Source organism: Nicotiana tomentosiformis, chromosome 3 (assembly GCF_000390325.3).
Source record: "Nicotiana tomentosiformis chromosome 3, ASM39032v3, whole genome shotgun sequence".
Lineage (NCBI taxonomy): Eukaryota > Viridiplantae > Streptophyta > Magnoliopsida > Solanales > Solanaceae > Nicotiana > Nicotiana tomentosiformis.
Genome location: NC_090814.1, coordinates 119,485,650 through 119,513,110, shown reverse-complemented (window position 1 = coordinate 119,513,110; position 27,461 = coordinate 119,485,650). Strand labels below are relative to the sequence as shown.

Sequence of the window (27,461 nt, the reverse complement as noted above, 5' to 3'; positions counted from 1 at the left end):
TACAGTCAACCCTTGCAACTTAAGCCTCCAACTTAGGGACTATGTGTCCCATTTCACTCAGAAAGTCACCCGAAACCAAAATCAAATACCCCGGCAAGTCACAAAACTATAATAAAATATAGAGGAGGTATTAAATAGGTGACCAGGGCTAAATTACTCAAACAATCGGCTGGATCGTTACACTTTATTTCCCATTTTCTTCTGAAATTTTCAAAAAGCAAAATGTTATTATATAAGAAAATATTTTATCGAAATATGGCATCTTTAAGACCTCCATATTATGTTACATTTTGTGGCGGTTCAGTAAAACCACCGCAATTTAACAACTAAAAAATCTAAGTTTTTTTGTACTGAACATTATTTCTGTGAGGCTAATCAAGTAGCAGATGCTCTTGCTAAATGGGGCATTGAGGCGAATAAATCCATTTTCCTCAATCCTAAAGATCTGCATGCCCAGGTGTGCCACTGGACCCTATTTGACGGACAAAGCTCAAATGGCTTCCATAAGGCATAAGCGAAGGAGGAACATGTTGTCATAAGATTTTTCGTTTTTGTCACAAGTTTGTCTTGGATAAATTGGATATACAAGGGTACTAATCTTGCGTAGCTAAGATCATAGGAGTGTTTATTACTTAGATTAGGGATCTTTGTACTTGTATATGACCCTGGTTATTATTACATGGTTTTTTTGTGGAACATAAGCTACGTTGATGCCCTCCTCTGTTATGCTATAATTTCTTTTGTGAGCAATATAAGGACTACGCCTTATAATGGCCACTACTAAAAAATCAGGTTTTAGCAACGGATAAATTTTGTAGCTAAAAAGAAAAATCCATCGCTAATCTCATTTAGTGACGGATTAACGATATATTATCAAGAAATTCTGCTAGATATGAGCATTTTAGCGACAGATTAGCAACAACATTTGTAGCTAATTTCAATTTTTTTTTGTAGTGGGCGTAAATTGTATAAATAAATAAAAAAGATCGCTTTTTGATGCCTTAAGCATTTCTTTCATTGAGGTTTTGGTTATGTCCCCGTTGTTGTAATGAATTTAGGATGATAAAGCAGGGGTCTCGGCCAAAACCCTATCACCACGGGTGGTGAAAGCCCGAGTAGATGGATTAGTTAAAGAAAATTAATGCGTTAAATATAAAATTTCTAAATTAGCATATTTTTTCACAAGAAATGAAAAAGATCGTTAATTTACACCATAAACCAAATAATAGGAAAATATATCAACTTTTCAGCTTAAATCGGATCATGGGCTAGCTCTAAATTTCAGAACTTAGCATATTGCATATATAAACTTCTTGAAATAGCCTTTTATTTGGAATTAATTTGAAACAAATCATTACACATACCTTCTCCATAAAAAACACGAACAAATAATTTTAAAAAGATCATAGAATATAAAAAAAATAGATTCCTACATTTTGCAATAAAAATATTTTGTGATATAACGTAGTATTATGCAACACGCAATAAGTCAAGACTAGTGTTTTAAAAGGTGTTTTCAGGGAGAGCCCTGGGGCGAGGCGCACCAAAAATGCCCCGAGGCGATGGTGTAGGGCGAAAGTCTTAAGAGGCGTACGCCCGGGAGTTTGAGGTGCATTTTTATAGTGAGGCGTAAGCCCCGGAGAACTTTTTAAATTAAAACAAAATTTGATGAATAATTCCTTCATATAATACCCAAATTCTCAAAAATCAGCTTATAATTACTCAAAAGTTTTAAAATGGAACTCAAAAATTAGCCAAGACCTTTTTTTATTGATAGAAGCCCTAATTTATTGTAATGATCCGGCCGGTCTTTTTGAGTATTATAACCCTGTTCCCCCATTTACTGCTCAAATTTATGCTTTACAACTGTTTTACGACTTATCGGGTTAATTGGTTCGGGTGCGGAAGTTGGAAATTGGGACACTTAGTCTCATAATTGAAAACTTAAGTTGGAAAAATTGACCGGATGTTGACTTATGTGTAAACAACCCCCGGATTTGAATTTTGATGGTTCTGTTAACTCCGTTGGGTAATTTTGGACTTAAGAGTGTGTCCGGATTGTGATTTGGAGGACTGTAGTGGAATTAGGATTGAAATAGCGAAACTTGCATTTTTGAGAAATTTGACTGGGGGATTGACTTTATGATATCGGGACCGGAATCTGATTCTGAAAATTGGAATACCTCCATTATGTCATTTATGACTTGTTTGCAAAATTTGAGGTCAATCGGACATGATTTGATATGTTTCGGCGTTGAATGTAGAAGTTAGAAATATTTAGTTTCATTAAGCTTGAATTGGGGTATGATTCGTGGTTTTAGCGACGTTTGAGGTGATTTGAGGGTTCGACTAAGTTTGTATGATATTTTTGGACTTGATGGTATATTTGGTTGGCGTCCCGGGGGTCTCGGGTGAGTTTCGGATGGTTAACGGAATGAATTTTGAACTTGAAACTTAGCTGGAAAGTTTTTGATGCATGTGTCTGGTTTCCTTCATCGCATTCGCGAGTGGTCTCTTGCATTCGCGAAGGGGAACTTGAGGCAGGCAAGTTTTGCTCTTCGCGTTCGCGAAGAGGTGCTGGGGGCAGGCGATGTTGTTCATTGCATTCGCGATTGGGTATTGCGTTCACGATTGGGTATCACGTTCGCGAAAGGAAAATAGCTGGTGTGGATTTTTGCCTTCGCGTTCGCGAAGGTTCTCCCGGTAAAGTATTGCGTTCGCGAGCTGTGTCTCGTGTTCGCGAAGGGCTATGTCTGGACAACACAATTTTGTGTTTCGCGAACGCGAGGGACCTGTCGCGTTCGCGAAGAAGGAATGCCTGGACAGAATATTTTTCCGTTTTTGACGGATTGGAGCAGGGGAAGAGACCACTTTTGGGAGATTTTTAAGTAAAACAATAGGGTAAGTGTTCTTAACTCATTATTGGTCAAATTACCCGAATTCATGGTTGTTTTTAACATTTAATGGGTGAATTAAGTTGGAAAGTTTAGAAAACCCTCTTGTGTAATTTGAAGATTTAAGGGTTGAGTTGATATCGGAACTAGGTAACTTGTAGTCACCCGAATCTTAGACTCGTAGTTGAATGGGCTTTCGGATTTTGTAACTTTGGTCAGGTTTCGAGACGTGGGCCCCACGAGCGACTTTTGGGTGAAATTTCGGATTATTGATGGAAAATTTATATTTTCATATGGAATTAATTCCTATAATTTTTATTTGACTAAATGGGATTAATTGTAACTAGATTCGAGGCGTTTGGAGGCCAATTCGTGAGGCAAAGGTATTGCAGAATAAAGAATTACACGGTTTGAGGTAAGTAACAGTTCTAAATTTGGTCCTGAGGGTATGAAACCTGGAATTATGTGTTCTGTGACTGGTTATGAGGTGACGCACATGCTAGGTGACGGACGTTTGGGCATGCACCGTAGGAATTGTGACTTGGTCAATTCCATGGAATTGTGTAGTTGAATAATCTGTTGACATTCATACATTTTTTCACGTTTTTAGAGAAATTAATCTATAAATCATGTTTAAACTATGTGTTGACAGTGTTGGGATCCATAGAGGTCGTGTACATGTTGAATTATCTGCTAAATTATTGTTTCATACTCAGTCGTAATATTTACTCGCATATTACATCTCAGTCTCTCTTATTCATTATAGATGCATCATATCATTGTTGTTGGGCTGCTTATCATGATTTATGAGAGCCCGACAGACTGGAGAGGTTGATGACTGAGTGAGGCCGAGGGCCTAATTGAGGATATTTATGGGATCGGGCTGCACGCCGCAGCATGTTTTGTTGATTTATGCCATGATTGGCTTGTTATAACGCTTGGGCTGAAGGAGCCCTTCCGGAGTCTGTACACACCCCCAGTGAGCGCAGGTACCTACTGAGTGCTGAGTGATTGGGAGGAATGAGTGACTGTGAGGAAAGAGTGACTGTGAGGTTGGAGTGAATAGGAGGACTGAATGACTGTTAATCTAAGAGGATGCATTGATTTCATTAGTGCTGTATTTCAGCTGTCATATATCACTGTTTTGGAAATTTCTTAAATACATTATCTTCTGTTTCAGTCGAAGTTGATATAAAATTACTGTGGAATTTTAAATGTTGAACTTGAGAGCATGCCTACCCTTTTATGTTGAAAGTTTTTGTATTTGGACTTAGTTGTGAAGCTCGTCACTACTCTCAGTTCTTATTTATTATTGTTACTTACTGAGTTGGTTGTACTCATACTACACCATATATTCCGTGTGTAGATCCAAGCGATCTCGGATACAGTGGGTGTTGATTCTTTCGTACAGTTAATTTTTCGGAGATTTAGAGATAGCTGCCGTATTTCACAGACCTTGTCTCTTCTTTCCTATCTCCTTGTTTATTGTATTTGGTCTCAAACTATTATAGACCGTGTTGTCCAGACTTGTAATGTATATATTCTCATGTAATCAGTGACACCGAGTTTTGGAAGTGTATTTATATCCAGTATTTGTGGGATTATCTCTTAAACATAATTATTACGTTTTTCGTATTTAAAAGAAATTGTGGGTTATTGATGTTGTCGGCTTACCTATTGTTGAGATAAGTGCCATCACGATAGGTTAGGATTTTGGGTCGTGATAAGTTGGTATCAGAGCATAGGTTACATAGGTCTCACGAGTCATGAGCAAGTTTAGTAGAGTCTTGTGGATCGGTACGGAGACGTCTGTACTTATCTTTGAGAGGTTGCCGAACCCTTAGGAAAATTTCACTTTCTTGTATTCTGTCGTGCAAATTTGTTAATTCCGGAAACCAAATCTCTGTTATTCTATTCTCTCATAGATGGTGAGGACACGTACTATCGGATCAGATGGTCGGCCACCAGTTAAGGCCGCGAGCGGCCTGGTGTCACGCCTCGAACTCGAGGAGCGTGACCGGCTCTCAACTGAGTAAACCCAGTCAAGCAAGTCTAATTTACTTTAACCTCTCATCATTACTCATGCATGATTTACCAAAATATAATTAGATCTTGACTTTCATATTGAATATATTTGGTTGGCCCATAAATTGTTTTCTCATGATGGTTACATAACTTTATAAATAGATGTAAATACTATGAACATAAATACATGACAAAACTCAAATCTTTAATTACATGACCCACAGTGTACATGGAGCTTCTATGACAATAGATACTTATATACATAAAATGAGCTAGACCCAAACGCGCACTAAAACTGTAGCGGGCTCACCATGAGCTGAGTAGTGAAGAAGATCCCTATCAAAGATCCATATCATCTTGTAGGAGTATACCTGCATCCATTAAAAGATGCAGCACCCCGGCAAAAGGGAAGTGAGTACATGTGGAATAGTACTCGTATGTAAGGCAGTCAAAATTAGCATATGAAAATACAGTAACTCAAATAAGAGGCAAATAAAATACGTCAAGAAACTACGAAACATTCCATAGAATCACATTTCAAGTCTTATTATACTTGCATCATTCTAAACTTCTTTTAGGATCAACTGAGCCATATGAACTATACGTGGAATACATAATATAATGTAATTGTAACAACATGTACAAACAAGGCCAATGAAAGTGGCACCTTCCTCTCTTATTTTATACATATACATTTCATGGACTGTCCTTAGTGTTCACATATCATATTATACACCTATGCGTCTCATAGACCGTTCACAATGTTTACTTACACAATACAATTACACTTATTCAAGGGCTTGGAAATACAACATGAATATGATGAACATCATAACAATAAAAAGGCTTAGATAGTCGTTAACGTCAAGCAAATTTATTAAGAGCTTCCATTAACATTTATAGATATTAAGTCAGGGATCCTCTATAACCACCTTCACACAAAACGGCCCTGCCGCCTCACTCCAACATATGCGGGTGGAGGTGTATCACGATACCACAATCCCTATAGAAAGCGGCCCTACCGACTCACCCCAATATATGCGGGTGGAGGTGTATTACAATACCACAATCCCTACACAAATCGGCCCTTCCCCCTCACCCCAATATATGCGGGTGGAGGTGTATCACAATACCATAATCCCTACAGAAAGCGGCCATGCCGCCTCACCCCAATATATGCGGTGGAGGTGTATCACAATACCACAATCCCTACACAAAGCGGCCCTGCCTCCTCACCCTAATATATGCGGGTGGAGGTGTACATCACAATACCATAATCCCTACACAAAGCGGCCTTGCCTCCTCACCCTAATATATGCGGATGGAGGTGTATCACAATACCACAATCCCTACACAAAGTGGCCCTACCGCCTCACCCCAATATATATGCGGGTGGAGGTGTAATCCCAATCACAATACCATATATAAACTCAAAGCGACATAGGTTTTCATTACATGTAAAGTCGTAATTTCTCATATCATTGGAATACTTATGTTCATGCTCATTATAGAGAAATACAACTCATTACATTAGCAAATGCATGGTAAATCAATAAGTCAATTTCAATGGAACATGGGCCCAATTACTTTTCTTAAGGTTCATCATCATTTAGCATAGGACATCTCCCTTCCATCTCGTTATTCACTCACTTGACATCTTGAGGTCATTAGCTAAATTCATGGCTCTTGGAGACTTAACGTCGAAGTCATTTACATTAATTATTTTAATAGCATACATACTATGATTGAAACCATAGGGACATACAACACCTCATAATTCTCATTTTGGCAAACGGCCACATTTCTTGTTCATACCATCACTTACTTGTACTTGCCATGGGTGATCATAGGACATTAAGAACATTTAAAATATTTAGGAACACCATATCCTCTCTTAGTGAGGGTGTAGGAGCTTATAACACATTGGAAACATAAGTATGCATACGTTCATCTCATAACCTTTCACATCATATATCACTTCATTAGTACTTTCAACTACTTACAACATCATTATTTCATTGGCTCCCTTGGTCATACATATTAATCTTCATTCATGGCATGACAGTCGTATATCTTATTCCACACTTTCATTTCTTTACTTTCAAGGATTATCATCATAAATATCAACAAATAGAATATTTCGAAAATCACAACTTTAGGTTCATTGGTAATGAAGACTTTAAACACAATGGATTTCTTTCCAAGAAATGGAGTAAAATGATTGGCAATCAAAGCACAAGTTAAAATCATAAACGAGTAACACACCATTTATTCTTGAAATACTTTTCCCCAAAAGGGAAATACACCATTTCAACTCATGATTATGTAAGAGCTCAAAACATATTGGAAATACCTACCAAGCATAGCATTATTTTGAACAACCACATTTAGACATGACTTGAGTACATAAGCTTTTGGATAATTCTATTTTCGGAGTCAATTTGGTATAGTCGAATCAAGGCTCATTTCATAATATTTCACACATCATTTCATTTTATTGGCACCACTAGCCACAAGTATAACTTTTCTTCTTGGTACGTTAGTCACACTCTATATACCCAATTCCCTTATTTCACTTTCAAGTATCTTTATAGATTATCGACAACAAAGAATCTCCAATCACGACTTTTAGTACACCTATGAGCAATTAAGAGTATTAAGCACATTGAGACTTCTTACATAATTTGGAATAATAGCCTTCGCTTGAAACACTACTTGGAGTCATAACATTTTTATACCCAACTCATGCTTTGAACACATTCCCGAAGGGTAACACCATATGATAAGAGCATCCGGAAAATATTTTGAACATATACCTTTCAACACAAACCTTATCCGGAATAGTCAATTTATAATGGATAACTCGGGACTTACAAGAATATCATGGGATTCAATTCTAGGAGAGAAGTTTAGCCAACATACCTCTCTTTGAGCTTTCTTTAAACTACTACAATATTTCAGAAATTCTAGCAATCCCAATCTATATTGAGACATAACAAAATTGAACCATAATTAGGAAGATATTCTTGGTCTCAGCTCATTTGAGCATTTTATCAAATACTAGGTGTGCAAATTTAACTACAAGGTTCTTATACAAGATTTCCTTCACTCCTCAACCCAATCTTTACCCATTTGAGCTCAACAATCTTTCCTCAAACCTTATTGGTACATGTATGTATAAATAATACTCTCATACCCAAGAATCATACTCCTAATCAACCATCTTTTACCCCAAACTCGAAATTGAAGACTAGGGGTTTGAATCTTACCTCTTTAGTGAAGATCTTGTGAGATTTCCTTATTGGATTTCAAGGCTTGAACAAGATCTTGATGAACAACACACTTCATCTCTTCTTCTCTCTAGAACACTCTCACTTCTCTCTAAAAATATCAGATTTTTGCCTTCAAAATGAGCCCCAAAGCATATTTATCAAAATGGGGTCATGTTATGAAAATAGGAAAATTAACCCTCCGAAATCAGCTATGCGGTCGCATAATGGACCGCACAATTGGTATGCGGGTCGCAAAATGGACCACAAAATTGGTGCCAGAACTGGGCTGCACTGGCCAGGTTTGCGACCATTTTGCGGTCGCATAAATAGTATTGCAATCGCATAATGATTCTGCGGTGGCACATTTGACCGCAGAATCACATTCTTCCAACCTTTGGTAATTTGGTAATAACTTCTTGTAGGAGTGTCCAATTGATGAGCGGTTTGAAGCGTTAGAAACTAGACTCTAAGATCTTTCATTCAATAGGTAGATCCTCATATAACTCCTTATATATAAATATGTAGATATGCTCGACCAAAGTTTGGTCTTATGCGTACCCATTTGGAACTTTAGTCTATCATATAATTTCCAACTTGACTTAGACTTAGGGCTCTCCTTAGACCCCACATCACTTATAATATGCCTCATACGCTTATTATCATATCCAATTGATATCCATCATATTAATAGTCCTAGTCTACATATAAAATAATATAATTAGCGCACACCAACTTTCTTAATAGCGCTTAAGTACTTCGAAATATTTTGGCGTGTTACACCGGGGCCGTGGTAGAGGCCAGAGATGAGGTAGAGGTCGAGGTATAGTTCATACAGCAGTTGGAGCAGCACTTGTAACACTACCAGTTTCTCCAGCTCTAGAGAATATCCCGGATATAGTTGAGCCGTTTGGACCAGCTCAGGCACCAGTTGCACCTATTGTGATTCCAAGCCTTCAGGAGGCTCTAGCACAGATATTGATAGTTTGCACTGGCCTTGCTCAGGTGGTTTTAGCTCAGGTCGTACCTGCCACTTCTTAGGCCGGGGGAGGTACTCATACCCCTGGTGCCCGTACTCCAGATCAGGTAGTGCAGGGACTTCAGATACCGGGGGCATTACCAGCCCAACCGACTGCAACTACTCAGGCTGGGTAGTCCATGTTATGGTAGGCGATGAGCAGCGGAGACTTGAGAGATTTGGGAGGCTTCGACCTCCATCATTTAGCGGTTCTGAGTCATAGGATGCTCAGGGTTTTCTGGATAAGTGCCAGAGGATGCTACGGACAATGGTTATTCTGGAGACCAGTGGGGTCTCGTTCACTACTTTTTAGTTTTCTGGGGCTGCCTTCATATGGTAGGAGGCTTATGAGAGGCACAAGCCGGTCGGTGCAGTACCACTTACATGGCAGGAGTTCTCTATTCTTTTTTTGGAGAAGTTTGTGCCGCAGTCTCGTAGGGAGGAGCTGCGCAGATAGTTTGAGCAGCTTCGGCAGGATGGCATGTCTATGACCCAGTACGAGATGAGGTTTTCTGTGTTGGATCATCACACAGCTTGGTTAGTTCCCACTGATTGGGAAAGTATTAGGAAATTCATTGATGGCCTCACATATCAGCTGCGGTTACTTATGACTCAGGAGAGGGTATCTGGTGCTACTTTTGATGAGGTAGTTGACATTGCTCGGCAGATAGAGATGGTCCGTAGCCAGGAGCATTCAGAAAGGGAGGCCAAGAGGCCTCGTGGACTAGGTCATTTTAACGGTGTTCTTCAGGGGGTCAGTTTTACCACGGCAGGGGCCTTCCTTACAGACACGTTCAGACGGGTCGTCCAGTTCACCGTGGTGCATCATTTGGCCATGGTTTATATAATTCTCATCAGGGTCAGCCATCTCTCGGTTTCCCTCCAGCCCAAAGTTTATCCCGTGCCCTTTCAGTTCAGGGTTCATTTGCACCAGGTGCTTCTAGCAGTTATTTTGGTTCTTGGGGCCCGATTCAGTCTGCACCACCAACAATACCGGGGATCTGCTTTGAGTGCGGGGAGTTTGGGAATTTGTGGAGGCAGTGTCCTCATCGCCCTGGAGGTCCAGTGCAGCAGAGGAGTCAGACTATGACTTCAACACAAGTTACTTTGCCACCCGCCCAGCCATCTCAGGGTGGGGCTCAGTCAGCTAGGGGTCGCCCAAGAGGGGGAGGCCGATCAAGTGGCGGTCAAGCCCGATTCTATGATTTTCCTGTCGGAACAGATGTTATTACTTCAGATGCAGTGATCGCAGGTACTGTTTTAGTGTGCCATAGGGAGGCTTCTATACTATTTGACCCTGGTTCTACTTATTCGTATGCATCATCATACTTTACTCATTATCCGGATATGCCCCATGAGTCCTTAGTTTTTCCTGTTCGTGTATCTACGCCGGTGGGCGATACTATTGTTATGGGATGTGTGTATCGGTCATGTGTGGTAACTATTGGGGAATTGGAGACTAGAGTTGATCTCTTATTGCTTAGTATAGTTGATTTTGATGTAATCTTGGGTATGCATTGGTTGTCTCCATGTCATGCTATTCTGGACTGTCACGCAAAAAACGTGACATTAGCAATGCCAGGGTTGCCGAAGGTCGAATGGAGAGGTTCACTAGATTATGTTCCAAGCAGAGTAATTTCCTATTTAAAGGCCCAACGTATCGTTGGGAAGGGGTGTTTGTCATATTTGGCCTCTGTGAGAGATGTTGATGCCCCAGCAACATTTATGCACTTGATGAATAGTGTATTCCAGTCATATCTTGATTCATTTATCGTGGTATTTATTGATGATATCTTGGTGTTCTCACGTAGCCCGGAGGAGCATGCGCAACACTTGGGTATTGTATTGCAGAGGCTAAGAGAGGAGAAACTATATGCCAAATTCTCTAAGTGTGAATTCTTGCTTAGTTCGGTGGCATTCTTAGGACACATAGTGTCTAGTGAAGGAACTAAGGTGGATCCGAATAAGATAGAGGCAGCCCAGAGTTGGCCCAGGCCATCTTCAGCTACTAATATTCGGAGTTTTCTCGGCTTGACCGGTTATTATCGTCGCTTTGTGGAGGATTTCTCGTCTATTGCATTGCCTTTGACTAAATTGACCCAGAAAAGTGCTACGTTCAGGTGGTCGGATGACGCATCGCGTATCGGTCTCAGAGCAGTGCTGATGCAAGACGATAGGGTGATTGCCTATGCATCTAGATAGTTAAAGGTATATGAGAAGAATTATCCAGTCCACGACATTGTTTTAGCAGCCATTGTTCATGCCTTGAAAATTTGGTGGCACTATTTGTATGGTGTCTATTGTGAGGTTTATACTGATCACCGGAGTCTATAGCATCTGTTTAAACAGAAGGATCTTAATTTGCGGCAGCGGAGGTGGTTGGAGTTGCTTAAGGATTATGACATCACCATTCTCTATCATCCCCGAAAGGCCAATATGGTGGCCGATGCCTTGAGTCGTAAGGTGGAGAGTTTGGACAGCTTAGCATACTTACCGGTAGTAGAGAGGCCTTTAGCCTTGGATGTTCAGGCCTTAGCCAACTAGTTTGTTAGATTGGATATTTTCTAGCCGAGTCGAGTTTTGGCTTGCGTGGTTTTTAGTCTTCTCTTTATGATCGTATCAGAGAATGTCAGTATGATGACCCCCATCTGCTTGTCCTTAAGGACACGATTCAACACGGTGATGCCAAGGAAGTCATTATTGGGATGACGGTGTATTACGAATGTAGGGCTGTGTGCCTAATGTAGATGGTTTGCATGAGTTAATTCTCTAGGAAGCTCATAGTTCACGATAATCCATTCATTCAGGTGCCGCGAAGATGTATCAGGATTTGAGGCAACACTATTGGTGGAGGCGAATGAAGAAAGATATAGTTGGGTTTGTAGCTCGGTGTTTAAATTGTCAACAGGTAAAGTACGAGCATCAGAGACCGAGAGGATTGCTTCACAGACTTGAAATTCCGGAGTGGAAATGGGAGCATATTACTATGGATTTCGTTGTTGGGCTCCCATGGACCTTGAGGAAGTTTGATGTTGTTTGGGTGATTGTAGATTGGTTGACCAAATCCGCGTATTTTATTCCAGTGGGTACTAAAATCCGCGTATTTTACTCCCACGGACCTTCAGAGTGGTTGGTTGAGATTTATATCCGCGAGATTGTTCTCCTACATGGTGTGCCGGTGTCCTCCATTTCAGATCGGGGCACGCAGTTTACATCACTGTTTTGGAGAGTAGTGCAGCAAAAATTGGGCGCACAGGTTCAGTTGAGTACAACATTTCACCCTCAGACGGATGGAGAATCCGAGCATACTATTCAGATATTGGAGGATATGCTATGCGCTTGTGTCATTGATTTTGGGGGTTCTTGGGATCAATTTCTATCACTCGCGGAATTTGCTTACAATATCAGCTACCAGTCGAGCATTCAGATGGCTCCGTATGAGGCTTTGTATGGGAGACGGTCTTCGCACGGCGCAGTCTAGACAGAAGAGTTATGCCGACAGAAAGGTCCGTGATGTTGTTTGCATGGTTGGGGAGAAGGTTCTACTCAAAATTTCACCCATGAAGGGTGTGTTGAGGTTCGGGAAGAAGGGAAAATTGAGCCCTCGCTATATGGGGCATTTTGAGATACCCAAGAAGGTTGGAGAGGTGGCTTATGAACTTGCTTTGCCACCTAGTCTATCAGGTGTGTATCCAGTATTCCATGTATCTATGCTCCGGAAGTATGTCGGGGATCCATCTCATATTTTGAATTTCAGTACAGTGCAACTCGACACTAAATTGACTTATGATGTGGAGCCGGTGGCCATTTTAGTCCGGCAGGTTCAAAAGCTGAGGTCAAAGAACATAGCGTCAGTTAAGGTACAGTGGAGAGGCCAGCTAGTTGGAGAGGCTACTTGGAGATTGAGAGGGATATGCGTAGCAAATACCTACACTTATTTGAGACTCCAAGTATGATTCTAAACCCGTTCGAGGACGAACGTTTGTTTAAGAGGGGGAGAATGTAACGACCCGACCGATCGTTTTGAGTATTATAACCCCATTCCCCCAATTACTCCTCATGTTTATGCTTTACAGTTGTTTTATGACTTACCGAGTTAATTGGTTCGGGTGCGGAAGGATTTCGGAGTGAATTAGGACACTTAGTCTCATAATTGAAAACTTAAGTTGTAAAGGTTGAACGGATGTTGACTTATTTGTAAATGACCCCGGATTTGAATTTTGATGATTCTGTTAGCTCCGTTGGGTGATTTTGGACTTAGGAGCGTGTCCGGATTGTCATTTAGAGGTCTGTAGTGGAATTAGGCTTGAAATGGCGAAAGTTGCAGTTTTGGGAATTTTGACCGGGAGGTTGACTTTTCGATATCGGGCTGGATTCCAATTTTGAAAATTGGAATATCTCAGTTATGTCATTTATGACTTGTGTGCAAAATTTGAGGTCAATCGGACTTGATTTGATAGGTTTCAGTGTTGAATGTAGAAGTTGGAAATTTTTAATTTCATTAAGCTTGAATTGGGGTATGATTCGTGGTTTTAGTATTGTTTGAGGTGATTTGAGGGTTCTACTAAGTTCGTATGATATTTTGTGACTTGATGGTATGTTTGGTTGAGGTCCCGGGGGGCCTCGGGTGAATTTCGGATGGTTAACATAATGAATTTTGAACTTGAAACTTGGCTGGAAATTTTCTGATGCCTATGTATGGTTTCCTTCTTCGCGTTCGCGAGTGGTCTCTCGCGTTCACGAAGGGGAACTTGAGGCAGGCAAGTTTTGCTCTTCGCGTTCGTGAGAGGGGTGTTGCATTCACGAAGAGAAGCTGGGGGCAGGCGAGGTTGTCAATTGCGTTCGCGATTGGGTATCACGTTCGCGATTGGGTATTGCATTCGAGAAAAGAAAATAGCTGGTGTGGATTTTTGCCTTTGCGTTCGCGAAGGTTCGCCCGGTAAAGCATCGCGTTCGCGAGCTGTGTCTCGCGTTCACGAAGGGCAATGTATGGACAACACAATTTTGTGCTTCGTGAACGCGAGGGACCTGTCGCGTTCGCGAAGAAGGAATGCCTGGAGAGAATATTTAAGTTCTGAAAATGGGACTCCATCCCATATTCCATTTTTAACGGATTGGAGCTCGGGAATAGGCGATTTTTCGGAGATTTTCAAAGAAAACAACGGGATAAGTATTCTAAACTCATTATTGGTCAAATTACCCGAATCCATGGCTGTTTTTAACATTTAATGGGTGAATTAAGTTGGAAAGTTTAGAAAGCCCTCTTGGTTTAATTTGAAGATTTGAGGGTCGAGTTGATGTCGAAATTAGGTAAAATTGGCATGGTTAGACTCGTAGATGAATGGGCTTTCGGATTTTATAACTTTTGTCGGGTTCCGAGACGTGGGACCCACGGGCGATATTTGGATGAAATTTCGGATTTTTAATGGAAAATTTGTATTTTCATATGGAATTAATTTCTATAGTTTTTATTGACTGAATCGGATTAATTGTGGCTAGATTCGAGGCGTTTGGAGACCTATTCGCTGGACAAAGGCATTGCAGAATAAAAAATTATACGGTTTGAGGTAAGTAACAGTTCTAAATTTGGTTATGAGGGTATGAAACCCCAGATTATGTGTTCACTGAGTGGTTATGAGGTGACACACATGCTAGGTGGCGGGCGTGTGAGCATACACCGTAAGAATTGTGACTTGGTCAATTCCATGGAACTGTGTAGTTGAATAATCTGTTGACATCCGTACATTTTCAACGTATTTAGATAAATTAATCTATAAATCATGTTTAAACTTTGTGTTGACATTGTTGGGATCCATAGAGGGCGTGTACATGTTTAATTATCTGCTAAATTGTTGTTTCATACTCAGTAGTAATTTTTACTTGCATATTACATCTCAGTCTCTCTTATTCATTATTGATGCATCATACTATTGTTATTGGGCTGCTTATCATGATTTAAAAGAGCCTGAGAGACTGGAGACGTTGATGACTGAGTGAGGCCGAGGGCCTAATTGTGAGGATATTTATGGGATTGGGCTGCACACCGCAACATGTTTTGTTGATTTATGCCATGATTGGCTTGTTATAGCGCTTGGGCTGAAGGAGCCTCTCTGGAGTCTGTACACACCCCTAGTGAGCGCAGGTACCTACTGAGCACGAGTGCGAGTGCGAGTGCCGAGTGCTGAGTGATTGAGAGGAATGGGTGACTGTGAGGAAAGAGTGACTGTGAGGTTGGAGTGAATGGGAGGACTGAGTGACTGTTACTCTTAGAGGGTGCATTGATTTCATCATTGCTGCATTTCAGCTGTCATATATCACTATTTAGGAAATTTCTAAAAGACATTATCTTCTGTTTTAGTCCAAGCTGATATGAAATTACTGTGGAATTTTAAATGTTGAATATGAGAGCGCATGCCTACCCTTTTATGTTGAAAATTACTGTATTTGGACTTAGCTGTGAAGCTCGTTACTACTCTCAGTTCTTATTTATTATTGTTATTTACTGAGTTGGTTGTACTCATACTACACCCTGTATTTCGTGTGCAGATCCAGGTAATCCCGGACACAGTGGGTGTGGATTCTTTTGCATAGTTGATTTTTCGGAGATTTAGAGGTAGCTGCCGTATTTCGCAGACCTTGTCTCTCCTTCCCCATCTCCTTGTTTACTGTATTTGGTCTCAGACTATTATAGACCGTGTTGTCCAGATTTGTAATGTATAGATACTCATGTACTCAGTGACACCGGGTTTTGGGAGTGTATTTATATCCAGTAGTTGTGGGATTTACTCTTAAACTTAATTATTATGTTTTCCGTATTTAAAAGAAAGTGTGGGTTATTGATATTGTCGGCTTGCCTAGTATTGAGATAGGCGCCATCATGACATGTTAGGATTTTGGGTCATGACATTTATGGCATTTTCTAATTCTTTATCTTGTCCGCTAGTCTGCTACTATCTCCCAAAAGCAACGAATAGTCAATTTTTTTGTTTTTTGCAAATACAAAGAAAACTTCATTTTCCATTATATCAGCAAGTTCAAAGTTCATATTGCAGGTTAGTCATCATTTTTGTTCCTCCATGTAAATTTTTTTATTTTTTTCAACTCAGGTTAATTTTGCTTGTAAGTAATGTATAATGGATTATTTTGACTAGTTTTTTTGAGGATGGAGCATATCTATATATATTTTTCACATATTTATAGTTTTCTTTAATTTTTATGTAATTTTACCTATTTATAAATATTTATTGTAATTATATTATTTTATGAAATATTAATAAATTAAATACTTATGGGGCTTACACCTCGCTGAGGTATATGTAAAACGCCTCGCCTTACGCCCATGCTTTTTAAAACACTGGTCAAAACTAATTTATTATAAACAACTTTACTAAATACAGCTCTTCGAAAATTTTGATTGGAAGTTTGAAAATTTGTGTTTTCAATAATGGCATTATTCCTGAATGACACACATAATCACAAAATAAACACATTCACAATTTGCTATTCACATATTATGGGCTTTTAGTTTTGTTTTCTCTTTACTTCCAAAAATAAATGCTCCATTCATTAGTATTTGGCTCCTCTCCATTTCCTCAAGTTCTTACTCAGTTGAGTGACACATGTCACATTTTAATATATATTATATTAACTAAAACCAAATCTTAACCATGGTTAAAACTTAGTTAATACTGAATATTTCCCATTAATTGCTGATATTTCCTCTACTTTTTCCATCTATGCACCTAAAATTATTTTTTATCGCCCAAAATTTGTTTAATCCCAACAATCTTGGCAGCCGAGAAAATTTATCAAATTCAAACCAAGGAAATCAAGTACAGTTAATATCGTCAGACCTATATTTTTTAAGATAACAACAAGATTGACACTGACTTATAATCTAGGGTAAGTGACCAAAGTTGAACTCAAAGTTGGTGTGTCTCAAAATAATTATTTTTTATCGCCCAAAATTAGTTTAATCCCAAAAATCTTGACATCAGAGAAAATTTATCAAATTCAAACCAAGGAAATCAAGTAGTGTTAATATCGTCAGACCTATATTTTTCAAGATAACAACAAGATTGACATCGACTTATAATTTAGGGTAAGTGACCAAAGTTGAACTCAAAATTGGTGTGCCTCAAAATAATTATTTATGGTCAGATATTTGGCAACGACATGAAGCATATACTTAATAAGAGAAGCATTTGTTCCTAATAGATTGATATAGAATAGATTGAACAGTCATGGACGCTTCTGCACTTCTTCTACTCACTAGACCTATCTTTGAAGACGACGTCAGATATGAAATGTCAACAATCCCTAATATGGACCAGTTCTGCCGCCCCTCTGAATATGCGGAAGAGAATAAAAACTTTTAGGGATTTACAAAATTAAAGGCTGCACCAACATTGATTACGCGTATATATATATATATGTATTAATGTATATGGAATTAGAGAAACCAGTAAGAATGTGACAAGAAATCCAAAATATATGGGATACTAGATTGTACATGTAAACTAAATCAGAGGGCATAACTTGATGGATGAAATCCTTTACAACATGTAAGTTAATTAAGAGAGATTCATTGCGATATCACGAACAACGATGTGTATAGTACTTATAAGGGTTCAAATTGTTAAGTGTTCAAAAAAAATATAAGAAAATTGTAGTAAGATGGTGTTGTGTGTATGTGTGAAAGTAAGATATATTTTTTCTCACTCAAAGCGCAGATACATTTCCTATCTTTCCTAATGGGTCTCGCAATCGAAACAACAAAAGATAATTGTTTTCAGCGAAACGAACAAGATATACTAGAGGAATAATATAGGTAAAATCATGGCAAAATTATTAAGTGATACTCCATATACACGAATACAAGTAAAATCTTCTGGCAAGCTTCTCTTAAGAAGTTTGTTCGGATGAGACACTATTACTTAGCTAGAAGCTCTACTTTTCTATAAGTTTCATTGAGTAAACTTCATTCAATAAAGTTGTAAACTGATTGCTGCTCTCTCCTTCCCTGCGTTCTGGTTCCATCATTCATTATTCAAGATTGTGAAGATTAACAGCAAATTATATCACCAAAATCGTCAATATCTAGGAGCACATCATCAGCCCAATAGATCTGTTCTTGGTAGTTGGAGCAGTCATTAATATAGCTGCTATTATTATGTTCGTTCATCTTCTGAGTCTCGTCCATGACTTGATGTTCGGCTTGACAAATTGGTGTTGGTTGTACTGTTGTGCAGTAATCTTCATCAGGTTCATGCAACATAGCTTCGATTATTTTGGCAACATCTTGTTCCTCCATAGTTACCCCATGATTTTTATCAGCTCTTATATTCTTCTTGATTCGGCACACAACAATATCCTCCTTAGGAATACTATTTTCTCTAAAGAAATCATCCCCGACGGAATATTCTTTCATCAGCCAAATTTTATTGTGCTCTCCTTCTTTTCTACGACTAGTTTGAAACTTGAAACATCTTCTAAACCCAACCACAGTTCCCTTACCATTCTTGATAGGATCAATACCTATTTGGCCTTTCCATGTCCCGTTGGCGCAAGTTCGACGTACCCTTGTATGTTCGCTCTTGTGCTTCTTCAACCGAGTAAAAAAATAGCGAACCTTCTTTTCGGGATGATCAGAAGCTCCAAATATCTCCCATGGTGGTTGGTCTCCATAGATATCGGCAAGTTGGAAATTAGGGCATTCACTTGGCAAAGGCTCGCCCTTTAGGAACCTTTTCAGAAAGTTTATCAACTCTGCTTCAGTTGGGTGAAACCGAACACCGATGGTATGACGGCGTGCAACTGGTACCGTCGACATGGTATATATGGTCGTCTCTTTTTCTTGCTTATAGAGAAACACAAGAATGAGACAATAGCAATTGCCGCAATATGCAAAGACAAGAACCACTACTGTTCTCTCAAGTTAGAAGACGAACTATGAAACGAAACCCTAAACGAATGGAGGAAGCTTATTGACGTGAATGCTGTAATTGACTATTTATAGATATTTGATCAGGTTAATTCCAACAGAGAAAATTTAAGAAACAAATTTTTAGGAGAGGAAAAGGTGTTGATTTCTGCGGAAGGTTAACGCTCGGGACTTAAGTTACTTTCTTTATTGATTTTCACAATACGTAAGTTTTTTTAACTAACTTAATACTCCGCAATTTAATAGAAGAATCTGAAAATATAATTTGCTTACCTTTTTCTCGATTTTATTTTATTTATTTTAACATACTTTCATTATCCAGTATATAGGAAATTTCTAGTAAATAGTTTTCTTAAAAAAATAAAGAAAGATTAAGAAATTAAAGAATAATGTACTTACTTTCCTCTTTTCCGTTTTCAAGGTTTTTTAATTTTTTACTTTAGGTAATTAACTGCAATTTGGTCTAATAGAAAATTTCTAATTAACAATTCTTGGGAGGGTTGCGCTTGGGACTCAAGTTACTTTCTTTCCTTATATTGCCATTCCTATTTCCTAAGCTACTAGTTACCTTCTCTCTTTTTTCGGTTGGATACTAGTTTCCTTTTACTTTCTTTTATTTATTTACATCTTATTTATTTTTTCTAACTCCATTCATCCGATAAAAAATTTCTAGTTAACAATCTATATATATATATATTAAAGGAATAAAGTTTGTCTTGTCATTTAGTCAAGTGACAAGTTATTAACAAGTCAAGTGGCAATCTATTAACAAGCCACTTGAAAACCTTATTAAAATAAAAATAGATGTTATAATACACAGATTTTTCGGAAAAGAAACATTCAATCATCCCTTTTTATCGGCTCTTTTCTAGAAAATCTCCTTTACATAAAGTTAATTTTATATTTTTTCATCTAAATAAATTAATAATTATTGAAAATTACAGATACACCAAAACTTAAACAAAAGAACCGTACATATATTTGCTATACCTTCTTATATCTATCTCTTCCTAAAAACGTTCCTAATTCTCATGTTAACTCAATTGTCAAGAGCACTTGATCATGGAAGATCAGAAGCAACTCGCAACAAGAAATGGTGTATGTATACCAAATCAGAAACGGGCTAAACACTCCTCGGATCGGAATGGTTAATATCGAAAATGAAGGGATTTCTACTTAGAAAAGATTCAAAATTTCCGAGCAACTATTACATTTTACCATCTCCAAACAAAATCCAAGTTGAGGTATGTTTGTTGAGATGATATTTATTCTGCTAGCCACTTTTCTTAGCAAGTGCTCATGACTTTCCTCCTTAATGTTTGATATAAACCCTAAATTAGTTGCTTGGATTTCTAATTTTTTTTGCCCTTTCATTTTATGGGCTGAATTTATTACTAGAACTAATTTTAAACCTCTCCGGGCACTGAGAAGGCTCTATATAAAAATCAATCAAACATTTTTCGGTTCTTTTTATGAAATGTTTTTTTCATAAAATTTATGCCCCTAAGCACATGTATATTGTTTCTTATTTATATCAAGTAAAACGATTATGAGAATATATATTATATACTTTACATATATATATATAGAAACTGAAAATACTTTGATGAGGGAATAATACTTAAAGTTGCTGGTGGTTTAATGCTTGAACATCCGCCGGCGTTGCCTTCGTAGATACTGTGGTTCGTCTCTCTCGCTCTCTCTCTCTCTCTCTCTATATATATATATATATATATATATATATATATATATATATATATATATTGATATTCGACTTAAAGTATGTATATTTATATGCATATTATTTTGCATTTTACTTATGTCTCATAGATTTCGAAGGTGTAATATAATAATTTGTGCTAATTTATGGTATTTTTATGTGTATGAATCATTCGGAGGCAATTTGGGACGAATGTGCGCGAATTGAATTGAAAAGGGGAAGAAAAGGGAAAAAATCACAAAGCAGCGCCACAGGCAGCATGGGGCGCTATTGTGTTGCTGAAGTAAGAATGTTAAAAAGTCCAGTGCCCCACGCTACCCTAGGCGTTGTTGACGGAAAAATTTTCCTAGTTCGCCCGGGACAAGGTTATTTCGGCACAAGACCCCCCCCCCCCCAAACGCGTATAAATGCAAGACTAAGCTTAATGGTTAGGATAGGAATATACCTAGTCACCATGCTTAATTAAATATCGTAATTTTAATGCGTTCTTAATAGATTTATTCCATAGGAATATATGCATTAATCTATTTTGAATATGAGAGTGGTAATTCAGGAGAATACTACGAGAGCAATTATTCAATTAATTAGCAACCATGAATGAATTGTATGAAAGGGGGAGTTAATTAAAAGACAATAGGATTGGTGAATCGATCACAACCCTGGAATATTCGTCTCTACTGAATACACAACAACTATTTTGCTGCTTGATTAATTAGTTACTTGTTAGAATTATTGCTTAGTATAATTATACTTTTGAACTCTGATTGACTCAACTGAATAATAATCTTGATGAAACTAGTGGGCAGTTAACATAAGTCTCTGTGGGTTTGATACTCGATTTATCACTTTATTACTTGTACGACCATGTATACTTGCGTGTGTGTCTGGGAGCAACAAGTTATTGGCACCGTTGCCAGAGACATGAATATTGACTAGTTTCTAGTTTTTACTGTAGTTGTTTATTTCGTCAATTCTAACATTTCTTAATGGTTACTCTCGTATCAAGAACTTGGATTGAATGCGAAGGGTCAAAAGCCATGATAGACTTCAAGGCTTTGACCCCGAACCTGAGTGAATATTTCAGAGGAGGTTGAGGGAAGCAAGAGACGCAGCAAATATTCAGGCACTTGTTCAACTGCCTGTGAACATGGAAGAGGAGCAACATATGGTTGTTCAAGAGGTGGCGATACCCAGCATTGCTAATGTCACCTCCAGCATTGTGAAGCCTAGAATCTGTAACGACCCGGCTGCTCATTTTGAGAATTTAAGTCCCGTTCGGCGGCATAAGGTCCTGAGAAGCTTCATATTATGTGTATTGACTTGCGTGGTGTTTGAATTCAGTTACCGCACGATTCAGAGTCAAATCGGAAGAAGGATGCATGTTTTGGAAGCTTAAGCGGTAAAAGTTGACCGGAATTTGACTTTTGTGTAAATGGCTCCGGAATGGGTTTTGGATGATTTCAACAACTTCGTAAGGTGATTTTGGACTCAGGCGTGCATCCGTATTTTGATTTGAAGGTCCGTAGGGTGATTTGAAGCATTTCGGCGAAAGTTGGAAAAGTTGAAGTTTGGAAAGTGGAGAGGTTTGACCAATAGTTGACTTTGGTGATATCGGGGTCAGAATGCGATTACAAGAGTAGGAACAACTCCGTTATATCATTTGGGACTTGCCTGCAAAAATTTGACATCATTCTGGGTTGGTTTGATAGGTTTCGGCACGCATTTTTGAAGTTGAAAGATTTGGAATATTCATAAGTTCGATTCATGGCGCGATTCATAGTTTCGGCATTGTTTGATATGATTTGAGACCCGAGCAAGTTTGTGTTAGGTTATAGAACTTGTTTATGTGTTTAGACAGGGTCCAGGGGGCCTCAGATGTATTTCGGATGGGCCACGGGTCATTTCCTCCTAATTTGGACTGTTATTTTCTGTCATATGATGTTCTTCTTCGCGTTCGCGTAGTGTTCGCGTTCGCGTAGTGTTCTGCTGACCCGCCTCATATTTCATCTTCGCGTTCGCATTCATGCTCTAGCATTCGCGAAGGTCTGCCTTTTTCCTCTTCGCATTCGCGTCTCTCTTCCCGTGTTCGTGAAGGTATGCCACCCCATCCTTCGCGTTCGCGCACCCCTTCACGCGTTCGCGTAGCCCAGTCATTAGACCATCAAATTTTCCTCTGCGCGTTCGTGAGCCATCTTTCACATTCGCGAAGCATATCTGGGCAGCCTTCATTTTTCCTTCTTCGCGAACGCGAGTAGTCTTCTGCGTTCGCTATGCTTTAACACCTGGGCAGCAGAATATATCTTCCAAATCGAGGGTTAGGCCATTTTTATCATATCTTGACTTTTACAGCTCGATTTTGAGCGATTCTTTGCAGGTTTTTCAAGAAAATCGATTGGGTAAGTGTTCTTCACCTAGAATTTATTATATTCCATAATTTTATCTTTATTTTAATCATTTAATTTGTGTTTTGAGTTGAGAAGGTTTTTGAAGAAACTTTTCAAAATGAAAATTCATGATTTGAGGGACGAATTGGTATCGGAATTTGATAATTTTAGTATGGTTGAACTCGTATCGGTATGGGTGTTCGGGTTTTGTGAGATTTGTCGGGTTCCGAGGTGCGGGCTCGGGGATCGACTTTTGGGTTGATTTTTAGTTTTTGATAAAGATTGAGGCTTTATGATCCGGAATAGTTTCTTATGAGTTTTATTTATGCTTTGAGGTTATTTTGTCTAGATTTGAGCCGTCCGGAGGTTATTTCACCCGAGAAGTTCATTTTTGAGTATCGGTTTGTCTTCTTTGAGGTAAGTATCTTGTCTAACCTTGTGTGGGGGAACTATCGCTTAGGATTTGGGTCTTATATGCTAATTATAGTCCGTGTACGTGAGGTGACGAGCACGTGCTCGGACTTATTTTTGGAAAATTGGCCTTTTAGGTTTCTTAGGTCCTTGTATTCACTGATTATGCAATTGTTATATTATGAATACATCTATTAATTACTAGTTTCACCTCTACCTTCTTTAGTTATAATTAATTGCTTCATGATCCACTCTTGTTGCTTATTTGATTCATCCGTGCCTTAACTGAAATTGTTATCTCTTCTATTAACATATTATTCTTTCCTAACTACTTATCTTTGTTTGAAGTTATAATTATCTCTTCTGCAATTGTTCACCCTTAATTGAGGCTATGATAATCTTTCTATTGCCGTGCGATTGTTGTTATTGTGATGCACGAGGTTTCTACCGTGCGATTGTTGTTATGGGGTTGCATGAGGTTTCTGTCATGCTATTGTTACTATTGATATTTGCACATGCGGTATGACAATGCGGGATATATATATGTAGGTTGTTCATGTGGCGAGACAAGGTCGGAACATTGTTATGCACGTATGGCGAGACAAGGCGGGTACTTACTATATTATTGTACATGTGGCGAGACAAGGTGGGCTATGTCAGGGATTGATTTGTGATGACTTGTGATGGCCTGGGGGAATTCTTGTTGTTGATGTTTGTGTAGTGGTACACTTACCTATGTGAGCTTTATCTTGTGGAAAGTTGTGAGCAAACATTCTATGTGCTATCCATTTCTTTTCCTATACTTACTAGCTGGCATGAATTATGTTAGGACACTTGCACAAGTATACACGTAGTTGAGCACTCTTATCGGTTAAGAGGTTTTCTTAATATTGCTGAGTATAGATGAAAATCCTTGTTTACTTGCCTTCTATGTGAAAATGGCTCTATTTGGCACGTGAGTCGTCCATGCGGTTATGAAGTGTAATGAGGGCACATGATGCCAAGTGTTAGGGTTCAGGTATTGGGACCCGTGAGTTGTGAATAGTATGAGGTTCGGTACCTAGTGGAGGTTATTGGCTAAAACCCGGCGTGAAAGTGGTCGTTTGTTGAGTTGTTATTTGCCTTTCATTTATTTGTGATCACCGGATTTAGACCGTGTTTCCGTACATCTATTGTGTCATTATTATGGTATTCCGCTGATAGTTGTTGTTTTCCTTTCTTACTATTACCGTATTATTTTCCATTTCGCGTAGTCCTTATGTAGATATCATACTCTGTTGTTCCTATACTTATACTTGTTCGGGTTATTTAGTCTAGTAGGTGTCTTGACTGTACCTCGTGACTACTCCATTGAGGTTAGTCTTGATACTTGTTGGGTACCGTCGTGGTGTACTCATACTACACTTCTGCACATTTTGTGCAGATCCAGGTATTTAGAAGTCCGTTTAGCATTAGCTAGCAGTGTGGATTGCTACTGTGGAGACTCAAGGTAAACCTATCGCTGCGTTCGCAGGCTTCAGAGTCACCTTCTGATCTGTATTCACATTGTTTCAAACAGTTGTATTTAGAAAAATATAGAAGAACTCTGTAGAGCTTATGACTTGCACTTCCGGTTTTGGGAATTGTAAATTTTATTGAGATTTCTATTTCAAAAATTGTTAGATGTTATTTAATTATTGTTGTTATTCAGTAAATGTTAGGCTTACCTAGTCCCTAATACTAGGTACCATCACCATAACCAACGGAGGGAAAATTGGGTCGTGAAAGAATCACTGGTCACTTTGAGCTAAAATAGAGCATGATCCAACTACTATATACGAATGGGCAGTTTATGGGTCTTCCACACGAGGATCCACAACGGAGTCACTCCAGACTATTAGTGATACTTATATCACTAACGGAGTTACTCCAGACTATGTGAGCCTCACATTGTTCCTGTTTTCTCTGTTGGGCGAAGCAAAGTAGTTGTTAAAGGCGGAACCAACTAATTCTATTATATCATAGAATGATCTGTCGAGGAAATTTTTGACATGGTTCTTTCCTTCACGCAAAACTGCAAAGATCAGAAGTGAGATAGTCGCCTTTAAACAGAAAACGGGGGAGTCTTTATATTCATCTTGGGAAAGGTTTAAGGGGCTTCTCAAAGACTGTCCTCATCACAACCAGACAAATGAAGTGTTAGCTCATACCTTCATAGAAGGGCTCCATCACGAGATAAAAATTGTGGTGGACATTGCAACGGGAGGTCAAGTGTTGGAAAAAAACTTCGATGAGATATATGCATTATTGAACAAAATCTCCAAAAGCAATTCTGATTTGCATGGAGAGATAGGTAGAAAAACAGTTCAAAAATATGCAGGGGTCCTCGAGTTAGACGTTGTTTTTGTATTATCAGCGTAGGTTGCCATATTGGCCAATTAAGACAATAAGATGACCATGGTTATTAATAAGTAACAAGCTCAGCCAGTGCAACAAGTGCAGATATTTTGTGAAGTATGTGAAGAGGGTCACACGAGCGACTTATGCCCAACTAATCTAGAGTCTGTTTATTTCGTGGGTAATGCAAATAGGGGCCAGACAAACCAGTATAGGAACACTTACAATCCTACCTGGAGGAACTACCCAAAATTCTCTTGGGGTGGACACTAAGATGCTCGGAATCAGTACAGGCCACAAGCTCCTCAACAACAATATAGACCACCATAGGCTGAACAACCTACAAACCCAACGAGTCACATTAAGGAGATGCTAAAGAAATTGATGGCTGACCAGCAGGCCCAAGCATTAGCGATGAGAAATTTGGAGTGACAAATGGGACAACTTGCTAGTGCCCAAAATACTCGACCAGTTGGAGCTCTTCCAAGAGACACTGAGGCTAATTCTAAGGCATCTATCAATGATGTGTCATTGAGGAATATGAGACAGTTAGAAGAAGTCCCATCGAAAAAGAGAAAACAAGAGACCTTTAACGAGAAATCAGCCACCATAGAAGCAGAATCAGAAAAGGAAAAAGAGTCAGAGAAGCCAGCTGAAGAGGCGGTGGTAAAGCAACACCTACCATTAGTTGCGAGGCCACCACCCCCATTCCCTCAAAGATTGCAGAAAGTGAAGGATAATGCTGCTTATAAAATATTTCTTGATATTTTGAAGCAGGTGCAAAACAATATTCCGTTGATAGACATCTTGGAAGAAGTGCCCAAATATGCCAAATACATCAAGGAAAAAGTGGCAAATAAGAGAAGGTTGGTAGAGTTTGAGTCTGTGGCACATACTGAAGAATGTACCTCAAGAATTCAAAGCAAGCTACCTCAGAAATTGAAGGATCCAAGTAGTTTCACTATCCAAATCTCGATTGGTAAGCACGCAGTCGAGCGAGCTTTGTGTGATCTTGGGGTGAGCATCAATTTGATGTCGCTATCTGTGTTCAGACAATTGGGGTTTGGTGAGCCGCGCCCAACCACAGTGATTTTACAGTTAGCGGATCGCTCCCTTGCTCACCACAGTGATTGGTAAGCACGCAGTCGAGCGAGCTTTGTGTGATCTTGGGGTGAGCATCAATTTGATGTCGCTATCTGTGTTCAGACAATTGGGGTTTGGTGAGCCGCGCCCAACCACAGTGATTTTACAGTTAGCGGATCGCTCCCTTGCTCACCCCGAAGGAGTACTCTATTGAAAATGTGTTAGTTCGAGTGGGTTCTGTTACATCCATTATTTTCGTATGTTAAAGTTTCGTCGTAAGTTAATCGACGTAAGTTCGGGAATGAGATTATTTTGAGATTATGAGCATTATGCTATTT

General features: G+C 39.0%; 1 protein-coding gene and 1 non-coding gene across 2 annotated transcripts; both read right to left on the bottom strand.

The window, feature by feature from the left end:
* Positions 1–18,234: 18,234 nt before the first annotated feature.
* Positions 18,235–19,038, bottom strand: LOC104117850 (NAC domain-containing protein 90-like). The gene has a single exon (XM_070199440.1). The coding sequence runs from the start codon at positions 19,036–19,038 to the stop codon at positions 18,271–18,273; it is 768 nt and encodes a 255-aa protein (XP_070055541.1). The 3' UTR covers positions 18,235–18,270.
* A 6,684-nt stretch (positions 19,039–25,722) lies between these two features.
* Positions 25,723–25,829, bottom strand: LOC117281846 (small nucleolar RNA R71). Its single transcript, XR_004512475.1, has one exon. It is a non-coding gene; the product is annotated as a small nucleolar RNA R71 (small nucleolar RNA).
* Between the last annotated feature and the right edge of the window lie 1,632 nt (positions 25,830–27,461).